This window comes from Bos taurus, chromosome 6 (assembly GCF_002263795.3).
Source record: "Bos taurus isolate L1 Dominette 01449 registration number 42190680 breed Hereford chromosome 6, ARS-UCD2.0, whole genome shotgun sequence".
In the NCBI taxonomy this organism is placed as follows: domain Eukaryota; kingdom Metazoa; phylum Chordata; class Mammalia; order Artiodactyla; family Bovidae; genus Bos; species Bos taurus.
Window position 1 is genome coordinate 65,498,053 of NC_037333.1, and position 18,478 is coordinate 65,516,530.

At 37.3% G+C, this 18,478-nt stretch overlaps 1 protein-coding gene across 1 annotated transcript in view; it reads right to left on the reverse strand.

Moving 5' to 3' along the window:
- Nucleotides 1-213: 213 nt before the first annotated feature.
- The window catches only part of GABRA4 (gamma-aminobutyric acid type A receptor subunit alpha4), a 74,733-nt gene continuing 56,468 nt past the window's right edge, over nucleotides 214-18,478 (reverse strand). The window contains 1 exon segment of the mRNA NM_174543.2: nucleotides 214-954. Within this exon segment, the coding sequence (NP_776968.1) occupies nucleotides 421-954 (534 nt within the window). The 3' untranslated portion in view covers nucleotides 214-420.

An 18,478-nucleotide genomic window follows, 5' to 3' on the forward strand; every position in this document is an offset into this window, starting at 1 on the left:
ATATCCAACGATTCTGATTAAGAGCAGTGCCACTGGGAAATTTAGAGTGGTTGGTTGATATTCATAGTGTGCATTAGAAAATACCATAGACTATTTTCAAAATTCAATGCATAAATATGCACCATGGATCTCTAATAGCCCTGTTTCGCTTGTCCCAACTTTTCAGGATAGTCTGTATTCCATCTAATTTGAATACTGAATTGATTCTATTTAAATCATCTTTCTGAAATGAAAGATAGCTCACTTTCCCTTCACTAAGGAATTAATTAACTCTCCCAATGACTGGCTTGAATTTTTTAAATGGAAAAATTACATGGAATTTTTATTTTTGTAAAGAACAATTGTTTATCTTTAAAAACATTTAAAAAGACATTCTGTGTGAAGTTCATCATCTTTTAGGAAACTACTATAGCAACAAAATTACATTAGACTTTCTGATTTCTCCATAGTGTCCTTAGATAAGTAAACAACCCAATAGACCATATTAAATGCCCCAAATGTTACTGGAAAGAGAATGCGGGCATATTTGTCTATTTTACTTGTGCCAGATCCAGAAGGTGGTGGAGCAGAGGGAGTAGTAGTGGCTGATAACTTCCCCGAAGTCCCTATGCTATTAACTGTGGTCTTAATTCGCTGCAGTCTTGATCCAAACACATGCTGGGTAGAAGCAGATCCAACTGGGACTTGTCGGGGCACATACCCAGTTCTACTAGGAGTAGAAGGAAGAGCAGATGGAATTGCTCTTGCGGCAGATATAGTTTCAGCTGCATTTGCACGGCTAAATGGGTTTGGACTGGAAGCTAAGTAAGACTGTGGTGTGGCTTCAGAAGATCCTTGAACAACCGTGGAAGACTTGCTAGAATGGTTTCCCACATCAGTTCTGCTGCCAACATCAGATTCAGAGTGAACCAAGGCGTTGGCTCTTTTTCTCATGCTCAAATTGGCATTTGTGTTCTGAAAAGGTATATTAAAAATTATATTGGTTACATAATTTTATGCAATTATACAAAATTTAAATGGATCAAATACTTACAAATTAGCTGTTTTCATAAGCCTTTATTAATGTGCTACAGTCATTCAGCTTTTTGTGAAAGCTTAAGAATATCTAACTTAAAAAGGACACATATATATTTGAAACTCTGAATGAAGCATCTTCTATTTCAAAATATTTTCCATTCTTATGAATAATTAGAATTTAAATCTATGGAAAGATTAGGCTTTTAGAACTTTGAACTAGACTTATACTTGACTTTACTTTAAGGGTTCATGATGATAACTGTACAACATCTTTCTACAGTTTTACTGATATGCTGTATACATTTCAATGAGTTTAGTAAATGTTTGCTTTATAAACAAGAATGATATCTATTTTTGTGCACAGAATAAAAACAATAGCCATCTATATGTGTATAATATTCCTTTAAAAAGACAGGAACTCCAAAACCTTACTTTCTAAATCTCTGGGAATTATTTTCATAATCTTACATTGACATTATTATATAAAATCTAGAAGTCCTAATGCATTTTAGTTTTTCACCACAATTAATAATGTGAATAGAAAGGAAAATAATTTTTAAATAAACTGTTGTATTATAATATAAATATCATCACCATATCATTCATTAATATCTGAGTTCAAACTATTTACCAATAGTGTTTAAATCAAAATGGAATTCACCGTTTTCCATAAAATGATTTTATGTATAGAATAAGACTGTATCTGAATACAGATGGTAAGCATTAAAATTCTTATATTTTGACAGGCATGATAAATAACCATAGAGCCAACTATAGATTGTCCATACTAATGAAGGAAAGCAATTGCTCAAACAATTCCCAAAATAATCATGTCTATCTTTAGAAGATACTGTGACTTTTTGCAACAATCTTTCCTCTTTGATTATGTTTATTCTAAGTTATACTAAAGGTATATTGTAATTGCTTTTTCCACCCTCTTTTCCCACCATTTTATGAAATAAATGGTGGGTAAGGAGATGGAGAAGTACAGAGGAGAGAGACACATGATGAAGAAAAGCTCACAAGTGGATGATTAGGAGCCAACTTGCAAGGAACTTTATGGATAATATTATACAAAATTACTTGTGAGCTCCCTTTACAGAGAAATATTTATTTTACATGTAAAATATTTTTCCAATACTACACTTATTGAACAAGTTGAAAGCGTTCAGTCCATACATATCTCATAGACTTGTGAATTATGGCCTCAAGTTCCCTGAGTAGAGAGAGAAGAAAAAGCCTTGCAACAGGCAGAGGCAAAGCAGGATCTGAAAAGGTTTAGGAAGTATTTTTCATGTCAGCCTGGAGTATTCTTCTAAACAGGTTGCAGCTGAACTCATGAAAAACTGTAGTCTCACATATGTCACATAATTTGAGTGGAAACAAGTGAAACCAAAATTAACATCAACCTAAAAGCTAAAGGTATCATTATTTGCCTTGTGCTTTTCCTGTACAAGATACATTATAAACATCACCTGATTTGCATTTCTCTGATAATGAGTGATGTTGAGCATGGCATTGAAACATGTATAATATCATGTATGAAATGAGTTGCCAGTCCAGGTTCAATGCAGGATACTGGATGCTTGGGGCTGGTGCACTGGGACGACCCAGAGGGATGGTATGGGGAGGGAGGAGGGAGGAGGGTTCAGGATGGGGAACACATGTATACCTGTGGCGGATCCATTTCGATATTTGGCAAAACTAATACAATATTGTAAAATTTTAAAATAAAATTAAAAAAAAATAAACATCACCTGATTAATCCTCAGATTTTAAATCCCTTTTTACAGAATTAATTTTAAGATGTTACATTCAAGATGAAAAATATAAATAATAAGGTATATCCACAACATTTAAAGAGTTTATACTATCATTGGGAAGATAATATGCACTCCCACACACATGATGCAATCAAAAATATAAGAAAAAGTAAAATAGAATGAAGGGTCAAGCTGTGGCAAAATATTAAATATACTAAGAAAAGAAGGGAAGAAAGTAATAAAGGGCTGATTGGAGAAGCAAGAGAGAAATACATCTTTTCAAATACAGCATGATATTTGCATACTGCCTTCTTCCACCAAAAATTGGGTTGCCCATAATCTTTAGAAACTCCTATTTTCCCTCAGACTAAATTCTAAGAATTGGAGATTTCTGCTTCTGGCCAAAATGGAGCAACAGGAACTGAATTTACTGTCTCATAGGAAATGACAAAAAAAAAATTTGTAAAACAACTGTTTTTTAAGAGATTGAGCATTAGAGAACACAGGACACAATCACTGAGAGAGAAAAAACAAAACTCAGTTTACATGCTGTGGTGGAGGAAAGAATACACGAGCAATCTGACAGACCCCCTACATTGAGGAGATGAAGCTGAGAACGTGATGAAATCAAGGTGGCTAGAATTCACAGGAAAAAATAGCAGAGAATTTGATACTGGGGGAAAAAAAATGCCCCAAAATCCCGAAGAGTCCCCAGTGAGAATTTTGCTTGCACAGATCCACTTTTGAGCATGAGTTAACTACCCAAGGCAAAAAGAACCACCTGACAGGATTAGAAAAAACAGTGCACAGCACATACCAAGCCAGGAAGAGCGCATGTTCCCTCCAGACATAGTGGAAAATCTCAACATTTAGGTAGCATTTGGTGGAGTCCTCAGAAGAGCCTTGCCTCAGTAATATGGAATAGTTAGCTCCACAGACTGTTTCAATCCTGCCTAATGAATTTTAAAAGTGAGATCTTAAAAGGCGAAACTATAAGTGACTTAACTGTGCCTCAGAAGGAAGCACAAGAACATTTGTAGGACCCTGTCTTCCTTTCTTCCAGATTAGAATCCTTTTGAAATATTCTGAAATACCAACTGTGAGTTATGTTCTAATATAACTGATTGCTTCCCACATGGCACTCGTTGTAAAGAACCCGCATGCCAATGCTGGAGATGTAAGAGATGCGGATTCAATTCCTTGGTCGGGAAGATCCCCTGGAGGAGTAAATGGTAACCCACTCCAGTATTATTGCTGGGAAATCCCATAGACAGAATTGCTTGGCGGGCCCCAGTCCATGGGACACAACCGAGCATGCATGCAGCTCACAGCAGTAGAAAAGAATCACAGAAGAAGGGTTATGGTGCATGAAAGTCACAGAGTGAGTGACTAACTGAGTGTTCTGCCATGTTGTACAGCCTCTGGATACTCAAATATGGGGGAGACATTAAAGAACTTCATAAACTACACCTACAGGAGTTAGTCAAGTATTTGTAATAGTCAAGTATATTGTTTAAAAATTATTCAAGACTTGGAAATCAGAAAGGAATACAGCATGTCCCTGCAATGTCATTGTGGAGCATGGTTTAAAAAGTCTGCCCAAGGATTAGCAAGTCTCGTGGAGAGTATACTTGAGTTTGATTCTGCTATTTAATATTGGATTTGACCCCAAACACTGTGAGTTACATATTAACTTCTAGATTACTGTTCAGTGGAAAGGAGCACCAAAGGTTATGGTTTTGACTCCCTGAAGGATATTAACTAATTCTGTATCTAATCTAGCAGTCTCATTCTAGTGTTCTTTTCAAATGACAATAATAATGGTTACTTATAGGCATTCCTCCCAAAAAGATTTTGAGCCAGTTTTACTAATAAGTGAAGCGACTTAGCAGCAGCAGCAGCAGCAGTATCCCCCTTAATTAATGAATTAGACAAAACCTTGACATAGATTAATTCCATATTTGTATGACTCATGTTTTTGATGTTTTGAAAATTATATTGACACTACCCACTACCTGGCAAGTTTTAAATATCAAAGTAATATAAGCACAGACTTGAAGAATATGTCTCGAGAAAACAGTGAGTTCAAGTCAAAGAGGCAGAATCAGTCTGTGACTGGAAAAAAGAATCAATGAAGCATGAGACTTTATGAAAGTAGAGGAAGCAGTATGAAGTATGCCACTAGGATTACCATCTGAAAAAAAATCAAATCTTTTTATTCCCAGTTTTACAGTATTAGTGAACTTCTAGGATAGAAAGCTATCTTATTAATCATAGTAAGCTAATGCACATAGCAGGCATCTACTTCATTTTTAATAAATTTCACTGAAATGGATATAATACAGAGTCAAGATTCCTTTTCAGATTAAAGAGCAAGTTTCAGAAACTTTCTATCTGACCTTCAGATGACTATCTCTTTGTTTACGCACATATGTCCATAATATTGCAGATAACACCTAAGGTGTATAAATTATCTAGACTTGAACCCAGGTCTGACTAAGAATGCCTAAGAAGTCTCAATACTCTAAATATCATAACCTACAAAAGCAGAGAAGAACTAGACTGACTCAAGGCTTAAATCTTTGCTCTTTGCCAGGCAGTCAAATGATACTGAAGTTATTTTGCATTGATGTCTAAAGGTCCTCAATGTAAAAAGTAGTTGTCATTTTCCCTGATGACAAACTCTAAAAGGATTGAGAAATCTGCTAACCTAACTGGCACAGGACTCGCTAGGAATAATATCCACACAGCCTTCAAGTATTGGAGCCACCAATGTGTCAGTCAGAGTGAGGTTATGTTTCATGCACAGGGTTGAGTATCTCTATCAGTATTCAGCAGATGTACAGTGGTTACAAACAAGAAAAGCACCTAAGCTTCACTTGAATTTTAAAAAATGATTTAGTTTGAGATCATTTTTTCATTAGTCACAATAGCCTGAAGCAAGGGAAACTGTCGGATAGAGATGTGAGGTGGCAGATTTAAACATTACCAACAAATTAAAGCAGCAACAGGCAAACAGGAGCAAATCCAAGCAATTCGTCAATCATGACTGTGATCTGACACGATTTCTAAAGAAGTATTATCAACTGCAAAGAGAAAATTCATCTCAACTTATTACTCTAGCAGCAATGAGATAAAGTGACTATGCAGAACGCAAGCCACATTCATCTTGCTTATTTGAAAAGCTAATGAAGTTTAATAAAATGTAATTTAACCCTTCTAAATTAAAAACAAACAAGGCTAATAATGAACAGGTTTATCTTCTAGAATATCAATGAGTCACGTACCAAAAAAAAAAATCCAATCATGCAAAGACATTTATTCAAGGCCTGTTCTGACAGGGCTTCAGGGGTCAGACACACATCTTATTTAATAAAGAAATAAACAATAAATGGTAAGAGCAGATGAAAAACTAAATCCCAAGGTAATGATTCATGGAAGACCTTCAGTAGTGTTTTTTTTTTTTTAAATGTTACCGAACAGAAATGAAAAACATTCCCTACAAATAAACATGTTAAATATTTCATCAGTTGTTACCAGGGGATTCCAACACACACTGAACAACAAAATGTAGAAATGAAAATGCCGAGTTCTCTATTTATTGTATTTCATTTCCTCCCAATGTTAGCTTTTAATTCAGTGTTTGCATTTCCATAAGCTGTAGAAATATTACTTTCAATATCAGGCACTGGGATAAGAAATTTATGTTTTCAATTTGGAATTACCAGAGAATATGGTCTTACAGAATTCATTCATGTTGTCTTGCATATTTAGAAGTTGAAAGAAGTAGGGTTTCTTGAAGATAAGTGATCTTTGGTTAGTTTTATTTCACAGTGATTCCTAGTGCTTCTTTTTATTTGCCAAGACTTTGTAGGTTAAATAGATGGCTGTTGCTGCTGCTGCTGCTAAGTCGCTTCAGTCGTGTCCAACTCTGTGTGACCCCATAGAGGGCAGCCCACCAGGCTCCCCCGTCCCTGGGATTCTCCAGGCAAGAACACTGGAGTGGGTTGCCATTTCCTTCTCCAATGCATGAAAGTGAAAAGTGAAAGTGAAGTCGCTCAGTCATGTCTGACCCTCAGCGACCCCATGGACTGCAGCCTTCCAGGCTCCTCCGTCCATGGGATTTTCCAGGCAAGAGTACTGGAGTGGGGTGCCATTGCCTTCTCCGACCCTATTTGGAGGACATGTTATTTATTAGTTATGCTACCGCCAGTCATCAGGGATTAGAAAATGGGAAACGTTGGCTAAACTGAATTGTGAGTCATCAAATCAGACTGTCCTGGACTCGAACACTGAATTTGCCATTTATCAGCTGTGGGATATTTGACAACTTACTAAATCTCTTGAAACCTCAAAGTTCTTATTAAAGCAGGAGTAATAATGGTCCTTCCTCATAAGGAATAAATAAGACAATGCATGCAAGGCACTCAGTACCTAGTAGGCATCAAAGGATATTGTATAGAAATAATTCAGAAGGCAGATAACAAGATCCTGTTTCTGAAATAAAAAGATATGTCATTCAAGAACAAATCATTACAGACAACAAGATTTTAGAAAATTTTTTCTATGTTTCTATAAAAGTAATGTGCCTGCTTTGAATAATCAGAAAGGTAGAGGGAGCTGAAGACAGTCTGTGATGAAGTCAGCCATGAAAAGGATGTTGCTGGCAAAAATTAGAATAAATACAAGGAAATATAAAATGCAATAATGAAATTAAAACAGATTTTAGACATAATAAAGGTAAGAATTAATTCTAGAGTAAATCCTATGGTATAAGACAAATATAAAAAGCTCATCTGGGAAAACAGCAACAGCAGCAATAATGGTTAATTTTTACCGAGTGGTTCTTCTGCACCTGACACTTACCTAACATGCTTTTAATTAACCAACTACCACAACCAATCCTGGGCTTCCCTGGTGGCTCAGACAGTAAAGAATCTGACTGTAATGCAGGAGACCTGGGTTCGACCCCTGAGTCAGGAAGATCCCCTGGAGAAGGGAATAACAACTCACTCCAGTATTCTTGCCTGGGAAATCCCATGGACAGAGGACCCTGGTGGCCTACAGTCCATGGGGTCACAGAGTTGGACACGACTGAGTGACTCACACAGCCAATCCTAAAGGAAATCAACCCTGAATATTAATTGGAAGGACTGATGTGGAAGATGAAACTCCAATACTTTAGCCACCTGATGCAAAGAGCCAGCTCATTGGAAAAGATCCTCATGCTGGGAAAGATTGAAGGCAGGAGGAAAAGGGAGCGACAGAGGATGAGTTGGTTGAATGGCATCACCGATTTGATGGACATGAGTTTGAGCAAACTCTGGGAGATGGTGAGGGACAGGGAAGCCTGGCATGCTATAATCCTTGGGGTTGCAGAGTCGAAAATGACTTACTGACTGAACAACAACCACAAACACAACCATATGCCAAAGCTATATGTAAGAAAAACAATAGCCACAAGTATTTCAATGTCCAGAAAAGATGTGAATTATATTTTTTAAAAAGCGTCTCATGTATTAACATATCAGTTCACTGATCTCTTTCTGAAACATTCCAACTACCAGTAAAGTCTAGAAACTGGTAACCAGGGAAAAGACTGGAGGAACTGTTGTAATCCAACCTATAGGATGATATTCACCCTTCACTATGCTATGAAAAGACATACCCAGAATGTTGGCTCACAATTAGAACTTTGGCAACTCAGTTTGGCTGGCCCACTTTCTCAATATAATGGAATATTAAAAAGAGTTGTATCTGTGGAAATACTGGTCTGGCATTATAGTATCACTCTTTTTATTTTTTTTTATTTAAATGACAGTAGCCAAAGGACTTTTTTCCACATTTAAATTAGAAGAAATGAGACAATGAAAGACACCAAACTGGGGATAGCAGAAGGCAACAAATGTCAAAAAAAGGTAGAGTGAAACATTAAAAAGTTGTAATCATTGCTATGGACTGAATTATGGCCCCTCAAAATTCATATGTTGGAAGCCTAACTCCTCAAGGTCCTATACTGGAGATAGGATCTTTAAGGAAGTTATATTAAATGAGGTCATAAGAATGAAGCCCTGATCAGACAGAACTAATGTCCTTACGAAAGAGAAAGAGACACCAGCAAACCCTTTCTCTGTGTCATCTGAGGACACAGCAGGAAGGCAGTCACCTGCAAACAGAAAAAGAGCTCTCATCAGAAACCTGAATGGCCAGAACCTTGATCTTGGATTTTCTAGTCCTTAGAAATATGAAAATAAATTTCTGTTATTTAATTCAACTGATCTATCTTATTTGGCTATGGCAACCTCAGGAATCTAAGATAATCATCTAACTTTAATACATTTAAGACATACATCTTAATATTTTAAAATAATGAATGTTAACTTTTTCTCATAGGAAAAAAAAAAAAAAACAAAACCTAAACAGTTCTCTCTTCTCAGGTATTTTGTTTCTAGTTTGTTCTCTCTTCTCCACTGAGTGAGTATCCTCTTTTGATAACCCCCCAAATCCTAGGTTGAGTTAAGATATGTAGAGAAATTGAGATGCTTTTGACAGGAATTAAGCATGGATTTCTTTGTAACATTTTAAATTTTGTCCTTAACGAATGAAAACACTTCCATATATCCACCAGGGGGGCATCGACATCATCTTTCTAAACTGGTCAAAGTTGCTTAGATATGAATTCTCCACGATATCTCTTGAGTTCCTTTCAGTTTTCCTTAATCCTAATCAGAGGACTTGAGTCAACCAGGATTTTCATTTAAGCTTCTAATTTGGACTTAGCTCCAGGTCCTTCTTTAACTACTCAATATTTTTCATAAAATATTTTTATTTTCCTTTCAGATGATGATTTTCATGTGACAATGTATGTACATGTATCGTGGATTTCAAAACATACATGTGTTTAAGTATTGAAAAAATGTCATTAAAAATAATTTATAACTTTTGCTCATATTTTATATTAAGGATATTTTTAATACTTAAAATTAAAGGTAATATATGTAGATACCTGATAAAATATTACAAAAGAAATCTTACCATGGTTTTTAATTTCTAACTTGGGTGTCCAAACAAATTCATTTTTTTAATAAACCACATCATCCTATGAAAATGATTTGTTTCAGCTTGAAAATATTCAGAAAATTGTATTTGAACTTAGAAAACATTTGGACAATGCTTTTCTTAATATAGACTTCATATGATTTGATCAAAATGAAATTGTGCTATAATAAATAGCCATGCAGAAAAATTCAGATCCCTGCCAATCCTATAGGAGGCTGGCATAGCAAGCAGTCTGAGTCACAATTTTATCTGCCTCAGCAAAGACAACAGGGGCAATGTCTAAAAAGAAATAATTTATCAGGACTAGATCTGCAGTGTACTTCTGCTTGGGGAGAAAGTTCTAAAGCTGAAGAATTAGCAGCCAAGTCATTTAGTAAAATCACAACCATTCTGCATTAAGGAAGCCTTTGATGAGCCAAGAGCCTTACCTAAAGGAAGCCGACTTTCTCTGGAACATTAGATAATGTTTACCCACTGAATCTAAACATTCATGATGACTTTAACAGATTTATTTTTAGGAAAAAAGGCTCAGGTTGCATGCTTCCTCTCTCGTTGGAAATGAGTAACAGAATATCTACATTTAAGTTGAAAAGCAATGAAGGACTTATCAAAGGCACTGATCTACCCAATTCATTCATTCATTGAACAATATGTATTGAGTGTCTAAATTTTCAAGTATCTTGTTGGGCATGGGGAGTACAGAGGTGAAAAGGCACAGGCCTTACAACTTCTACCAGGAATTATTAAGAAGTTATAATAAGCAATAAATTCTATCATGGAAAAAATTTTTAATTAGGGAGTACATGACATAGCCTGACTGCTGGGAAAGTCTCTTCGTAAAAGTAACACATAAGCTGAAATTTAGGGATGATTAAGTCTTAACCACATTCCTGGATGGCAGTTAAGACTTGGTAAACTTTGGTAAACAATCCACCTGTCAATGCAGGAGACACAAGCTCAGTCCCTGGGTTGGGAAAATCTCCTGCAGAAGGAAATGGCAACCCACTCCAGTATTCTTACCTGGGAAATCCCATGGACAGAGGAGCGTGGCGGGCTACAGTCCATGGGGTCGCAAAGAGTTGGACTAGACCGAACACACACGCATGCACAAGTATTAACCATAGGGAAGAGGGATGCTAGAGGAAGGAAAATTGGCCTGCCTGCTGGCAGGAGGACAATTTTCAAAGATTTCTCTCTATGGTGTAAGGATAAAGAAGGCCAATAACCTTCTTTGTCAGTTAAAATTTGAAATCCCTTGAGGACGTTCTAAAATCTTCCTTTTCTTTTTTTACCCTTGTATTTTCTTGAAATAGACTGTTAAAGCAATGCTTCACATTCACAGGCTACTCTAAATAATTAATGTCTGATATTAGCACTTGCCAAACAGAAGTCTTGAATCTTTATCAACATCTCTACCATGTATTGAGCACTTACTATGGACCAAGCCCTACACTAATAACCTAAAACATTATCTACAGCCACCCAGGTAATATAATAGTATTAATATTCTTATTTTCCCAATAAGGACACTGAAGCCTTGGAAAGTTGGTTACTTCTAAGACCAGACAGTCAAAATGAGCTACAGTCATAATCTGCATCCCAAAGCAACAATTTTAGCCACTTCAGGAAGTTGCTTACAGAATATATGTTAATTTGCCATGTTAGAAAGCTACCATAATGGAGTTGGAAGAAAGCATAACTTATCTGAAATATGTGCACACAACCCAAACCAGGTTAAGCAACATTTATAAACAGCTTGGTTTTTCAGATTTGGATTTTAGTTACATTAATCCAATTTCTATTATAAGGTAACTACTGTACTAATGTTTGACCCACATTATCCCACAAAAAAATCTTCCTCTGATTAATCCTTCCTTTCCAGTATGTGTAAAAATTGTAAAATTCTTACGAATTTTTCTGTTCTTCCTAATATTTGCCCTACTTCTTTGGTGCTTAGTTGTCATAATATGCTTACAGATAATACGTTGTTTCCCATATACCTTCTATAGTCTACAGTCAGACCTAAATAAATATTTACAAATAGGTCCACATTTTGGTGATTTACTGTATAGAAAATTTTATCTTAACCACAAAGGTAAACTAGCAGTGCAAAATTTCTTTTTAATTGAAGAAAACTTCTCTTTGGGTTGTGTGAAAAATGAACCATCACCGTCATTCAAAATACACATCTTCTGTATGATGAACCATTTTTATGAAGTTCTTCTGCAAAAAGGAAGCTGTGTTCCAACTTCCTTCCATAGACTTTACGTTCGGTTTGAATATATAATTTTCGAAAGATGCTTATAAAATTGCTACTCAAAATTATGGAAAAACTAAAACATCTCCCCCTCGGGTTCATAGGACACTGCAATTTCAACTTTAATTGTAATCCAGGGAAGATATCAACATAAACACTAGCTCTAGTTTCTGACTTGAAAATGATTCTTCAAACTGTGCTTAGTTGTTCAGTTGTGTCCAACTCTTTGTGATCCCATGGACTGTCAGGCTCCCATCCCTGTCAGTCTCCTCTTGTCCATGGGGATTCTCTAGGCAAGAATACTGGAATGGGTTGCCATGCCCTCCTCCAGGGGATCTTCCCAAACCCAGGTCTCCCACGTTGCAAGAGAAATTTTTACCATCTGAACCACAAGGGAAGAGAACATGTAATTATCTGCAAATAATTAAAGTAAATGAAGTTCAACAACGCATGTGCCAAATTATATATAAAGTAAATGTGTGCACACATGTGCATGTAGCAGAAAAGGACTCATTAAGTACCTATTGCATATGCTTTTGTATTTTAAACATCAATCCCATTCCCTAGACTTTATGAATGGAAGCACAGTCAATTGGTCATAAAAGCGTATGTTGAATTACCTTTTAAACACAATTCATTACAAATCTCCATCTATAGTAAAACAGCATATTCAGTCAGCAGAACAAATTGATATTCTACCACAACACCAGTTGTCAAACAGATAACCCCACAAATCGCTGAGGTCATTTGGACTTTCTCCAGGAAATAATGTGACTTATCCTGAGGAGGAAGTGCCATGCTATTACCTGCAGTTTTCAATGAGGTATTAGCAAGACCATTTGGTGTTTAATAAGGCTCTCATGTTGAAACAGCTGTTCATCCAAAGTGAAAATTTTAAAACTTTCTCTGAGCCTAGATAATCTTACTTGAGCTAGAAAATAAGGTATTAGACTCTTTTGCATGTTCTACCACTTTAGGACAAGAAAGCCAATTTTGCACTTCAGTAAAGGCAGATTGCAAATTTAGCAGGAATTAAACCAGTAGCTGAGTTGCAATTTATGGTAAATGGCTCATCAGCACATTAATGTATATCACCAACATAACTACTTCAGCCTAGCAGGCCAGAAACTAAAAGACACAAATATCTGGTATGCAGCAAGGGAAATGTGCCCTTTATTTGTTGTTGTTTCGTTGCTAAGATGTGTCCAACTCTTCTGGGTCCCCATGAACTGTAGCCTACCAGATTCCTCTGTCCATGGGATTTCCCAGGCAAGAATACTGGAGTGGGTTGCTGTACACTTCTCCAAGGGATCTTCCTGACCCAGAGTTGGAACCCACATCTCCTACATTGGCAGGCAGATTCTTTACCACTGAGCCACCAGGGAAGCCCTTGCCCTCTACAGACATCTACAAAATAAATTCTAAAACTGAAAGCTGCCAAATATCTATCCTCATTTTTATCCTTGTTGGCAGTATATTGAAAGTTAAAAACCAATGTCAGAACTGTAGGTTCTAAATACTAGCTGGGTTACCTTGGAGAAATTATTTAGCCTCTCTGTGCTACATATTTCTCCTGGCTAAAATGAAGATAATAATCATAACTTCTTAGAGTTATTGATGGAGTAGTATTCATAAAGTGCTTAACACTTTACCTGAAGTTGGTAAGTGATCAATACTTGTGAAATATCATTTTGATATTGCTATTCATATTCTAGAACAAAAATGTAGATAGTCCCTGTGAGATAAATTATTATAATAGAAGTTTCCATTATTTCTATACTCAGATATTCATTGTATTTTTTTCAATAGAACTAATGTTGAATGAATACTGTAAATATCTACCTCAGAAAATGTTGGAAATATATGGGAACACTACATTGGGTGTCCTTTTCAAAATTCATGCTATTTCCTATTCCTCGGTGAAGACAATCATCTCCATTCCTCAGAGCAATGCTGCTACTGCTGCTAAGTCACTTCAGTCACGTCCGACTCTGTGTGACCCCAGAGATGGCAGCCAACCAGGCTCCCCTGTCCCTGGGATTCTCCAGGCAAGAACACTGGAGTGGGTTGCCATTTTCTCCTCAATGCGTGAAAGTGAAAAGTGAAAGTGAAGTCGCTCAGTTGTGTCTGACTCTTCACAACCCCATGGATGCAGCCCACCAGGCTCCCCCGTCCCTGGGATTCTCCAGGCAAGAGTACTGGAGTGGAGTGCCATTGCCTTCTCTAAGCATCAGCTAAAACCCAATTTGCCTTGATCTGACAGTTGTAGGAAGAGATAAGTAAGGACTCCCATTTAAAAGGTTTCCTTCTGGGCTGATGGATGTTTGAGGAGAGCATAAAATCAACAATCCTGGGAATATTGTTTTACTTAATCATGCTAGCAATTAAAAAATATTTGCACTTTCCCAACATAGAACATACTAAAATTTATCTCATGTTACAAAGAAGGGGATGAAAATATCAAGTCCCACAACTCCTTAACCTTTGATCCCTTCCAGATTCCACTCTATCATTGCCAGTTTAGGGAAACATCTTCTACACTTAATGTTTCCACTTCTCCCTGGTCATTTACTCTTCAACCCACTGTTTATTAATTTCCCTTCCCATCTTTCCCTTGCAACTTTTTGTATTTTAATCCAATAAGAACTTTTAAATATCTGCAACTTACATACTGCCTTGGCAGCATCTAACACTGCTGATTATTTCTTTCTCTGTTAAATGGGTCCAATAAATTCCACAATCCAGGCATGTTCCATTTACATACTCTCTTCAGTGTGGAATACTCTTCCTCAAATACGAATCCTAAAATGTTACATTTCCAGAGGGCTCAACCCTCAGACATTTCAGTTCTTCCAGTCTTCAGGAAATGAATAAACTAGTCCAGAGGCTTAGATTACCATCTTTATATGTGTATCATAAAATCAATGTCTATTTCTCAAATTTTTATCCAACTTGAAGACCCATACAGCAACAGGATTCAGGAACATAACAAAGTTTTAATTTATCCATTCATATATTCATTCAATTCAGTTCAGTTCAGTCACTCAGTCATGTACGACTTTTTGCAACCCCATGGACTGCAGCAGGCCAGGCCTCCCTGTCCATAACCAACTCCTGGAGTTTACTCAAAACTCATGTCCATTAAGTCAGTGATGCGATCCAACCATCTCATCCTCTGTCGTCCCCTTCTCCTCCCACCTTCAATCTTTCCTAGCATCAGGGGCTTTTCAAATGAGTCATTTCTTCACATCAGGTGGCCAAAGTATTGGAGTTTCAGCTTCAACATCAGTCCTTCCAATGAATATTCAGGATTGATTTCCTTTAGGATGGACTGGTTGGACCTCTTCTCTGTCCAAGGGACTCTCAAGAGTCTTCTTCAAAACCACAGTTCAAAAGCATCAATTATTCGGTGCTCAGCTTTCTTTAAGTCCAACCCTCACATCCATACATGACTACTGGAAAAACCATAGCCTTGACTAGACGGACCTTGTTGACAAAATGATGTCTCTGCTTTTTAACAGCCCATCTATGTTGTCATAACTTTTATTCCAAGGAGCAAGTGTATCTTAATTTCATGGCTGCAGTCACCATCTGCAGTGATTTTGGAGCCCTCAAAAATAAAGTCTATTCTGTTTCCATTGTTCCCCCATGTATTTGCCATGAAGTGATGGGAGCAGATGCCATGATCTTAGTTTTCTGAATGTTAAGTTTTAAGCCCAACTTTTTCTCTCTCCTCTTTTACTTTTATCAAGAGGCTCTTTAGTTCTTCTTCGCTTTCTGCCATAAGGATGGTGTCATCTGCATATCTGAGGTGTTTGATATTTCTCCCGGCAATCTTGATTTCAGCTTGTGCTTCATCCAGCCCAGGGTTTCTCATGATGTACTGTGCAGAGAAATTAAATAAGCAGAGTGACAATATACAGCTTTGATATACTCCTTTTCCTATTTGGAACCAGTCTGTTGTTCCATGTCCAGTTCTAACTGTTGTTTCCTGACCTGCATACAGGTTTCTTAAGAGGCAGATCAGGTGGTCTGGTATTCCCATCTCTTTCAGAATTTCCCACAGTTTATTGTGATCCACACAGTCAAAGGCTTTGGCATAGTCAATAAAGCAGAAATACATGTTTTTCTGGAACTCTCTTGCTTTTTCCATGATCCAATGGATGTTGGCAATTTGATCTCTGGTTCTTCTACCTTTTCTAAAACCAGCTTGAACATATGGAAGTTCATGGGTCATGTACAGCTGAAGCCTGGCTTGGAGACTTTTGAGCATTACTTTACTAGAGTGTGAGATGAGTACAATTGTGCAGTAGTTTGAGCATTTTTGGCATTGCCTTTCTTTGGGATTGGAATGAAAACTGACCTTTTCCAGTCCTGTGGCCACTGCTGAGTTTTCCAAATTTGCTGGCATATTGAGTGCAGCACTTTCACAGCATCATTTTTAGGATTTGAAATAGCTCAACTGGAATTCCATCACCTCCACTAGCTTTGTTCATAGTGATGCTTCCCAAGGCCCACTTGACCTTGCATTCCAGGATGTCTGGCTCTAGGTGAGTGATCATACCATCATGATTATCTGGGTCATGAAGATCTTTTTTGTACAGTTCTTCTGTGTATTCTTGCCGCCTTTTCTTAATATCTTCTGCTTCTGTTAGGTCCATACCATTTCTGTCCTTTATTGAGCCCATCTTTGCATGAAATGTTCTCTTTGTATGTCTAATGTTCTTGAAGAGATCTCTAGTCTTTCCCATTCTATTGTTTTCCTCTATTTCTTTGAACTGATCACTGAGGAAGGCTTTCTTATCTCTCCTTGCTATTCTTTGGAACTCTGCATTCAAATGGGTATATCTTTCCTTTTCCCTTTTGCTTTTCACTTCTCTTCTTTTCACAGCTATTTGTAAGGCCTCCTCAGACAGCCATTTTGTCTTTTTGCATTTCTTTTTCTTGGGGATGATCTTGATTCCTGTCTCCTGTACAGTGTCACAAACCTCCATCCATAGTTCTTCAGGCACTCTGTCTATCAGTTCTAATCCCTTGAATCTATTTCTCACTTCCACTGTATAATTGTAAGGGATTTGATTTAGGCCATACTTGAATGGTCTAGTGGTTTTCCCCACTTTCTACAATTTAAGTCTGAATTTGTCAATAAGGAGTTCATGATCTGAGCCACAGTCAGCTCCCAGTCTTGTTTTTGCTGACTGTATAGAGCTTCTCCATCTTTGGCTGCAAAGAATATAATCAATCTGATTTCGGTATTGACTCTCTGATGATGTCCATGTGTAGAGTCTTCTTTTGTGTTGTTGGAAGAGCGTGTTTGCTATGACCAGTGCATTCTCTTGGCAGAACTCTATTAGCCTTTGCCCTGCTTCATTCTGTATTCCAAGGCCAAATTTGCCTGTTACTCCAGGTGTTTCTTGACTTCTTACTTTTGCATTCCTGTCCCCTAAAATGAAAAGGACATCTTTTTTGGGTGTTAGTTCTAGAAGGTCTTGTAGGTCTTCTTAGAACCGTTCAACTTCAGCTTCTTCAGCGTTACTGGTCGAGGCATAGACTTGGATTACTGTGATATTGAATTGTTTGCCTTGGAAATGAACAGAGATCATTCTGTCATTTTTGAGATTGCATCCAACCAAGTACCGAATTTCAAAGTCTTTTGTTGACTCTGATGGCTACTCCATTTCTTCTAAGGGATTCTTGCCCACAGTGCTAGATATAATGGTCATGTGAGTTAAATTCACCCATTCCAGTCCATGTTAGTTCTCTGATTCCTAAAATGTCGATGTTCACTCTTGCCATCTCCTGTTTGACCACTTCCAATTTGCCTTGATTCATGGACCTAACATTCCAGTTTCCTATGGAATATTGCTCTTTACAGCATCGGACTTTGCTTCTATCACCAGTCACATCCACAACTGGGTGTTGTTTTTGCTTTGGCTCTCTCTCTTCATTCTTTCTGGTCTTATTTCTCTACTGATCTCCAGAAGCATTTTGGGCACCTACCAACCTGGGGAGTTCATCTTTCGGTGTTCCTATAATTTTGCCTTTTCATACTGTTCATGGGGTTCTCAAGGCAAGAATACTTGAAGTGGTTTGCCATTCCCTTCTCCAGTGGACCACACTCTGTCAGAACTCTCCACCATGATCCCTCTGTCTTGGGTGGCCCTACACAGCATGGCTCATAGTTTCATTGAGTTAGACAAGACTGTGGTCCATATGATCATATTGGATTGTTTTCTGTGATTGTGGTTTTCAGTCTGTCTGCCCTCTGATGGAGAAGGATAAGAGGCTTATGGAACACAAGAGGCATTAGTCAACAAATATTTAAGTGCCTATTTATATTTCCTGTGGTCATGTATGGATGTGAGAGTTGGACTGTGAAGAA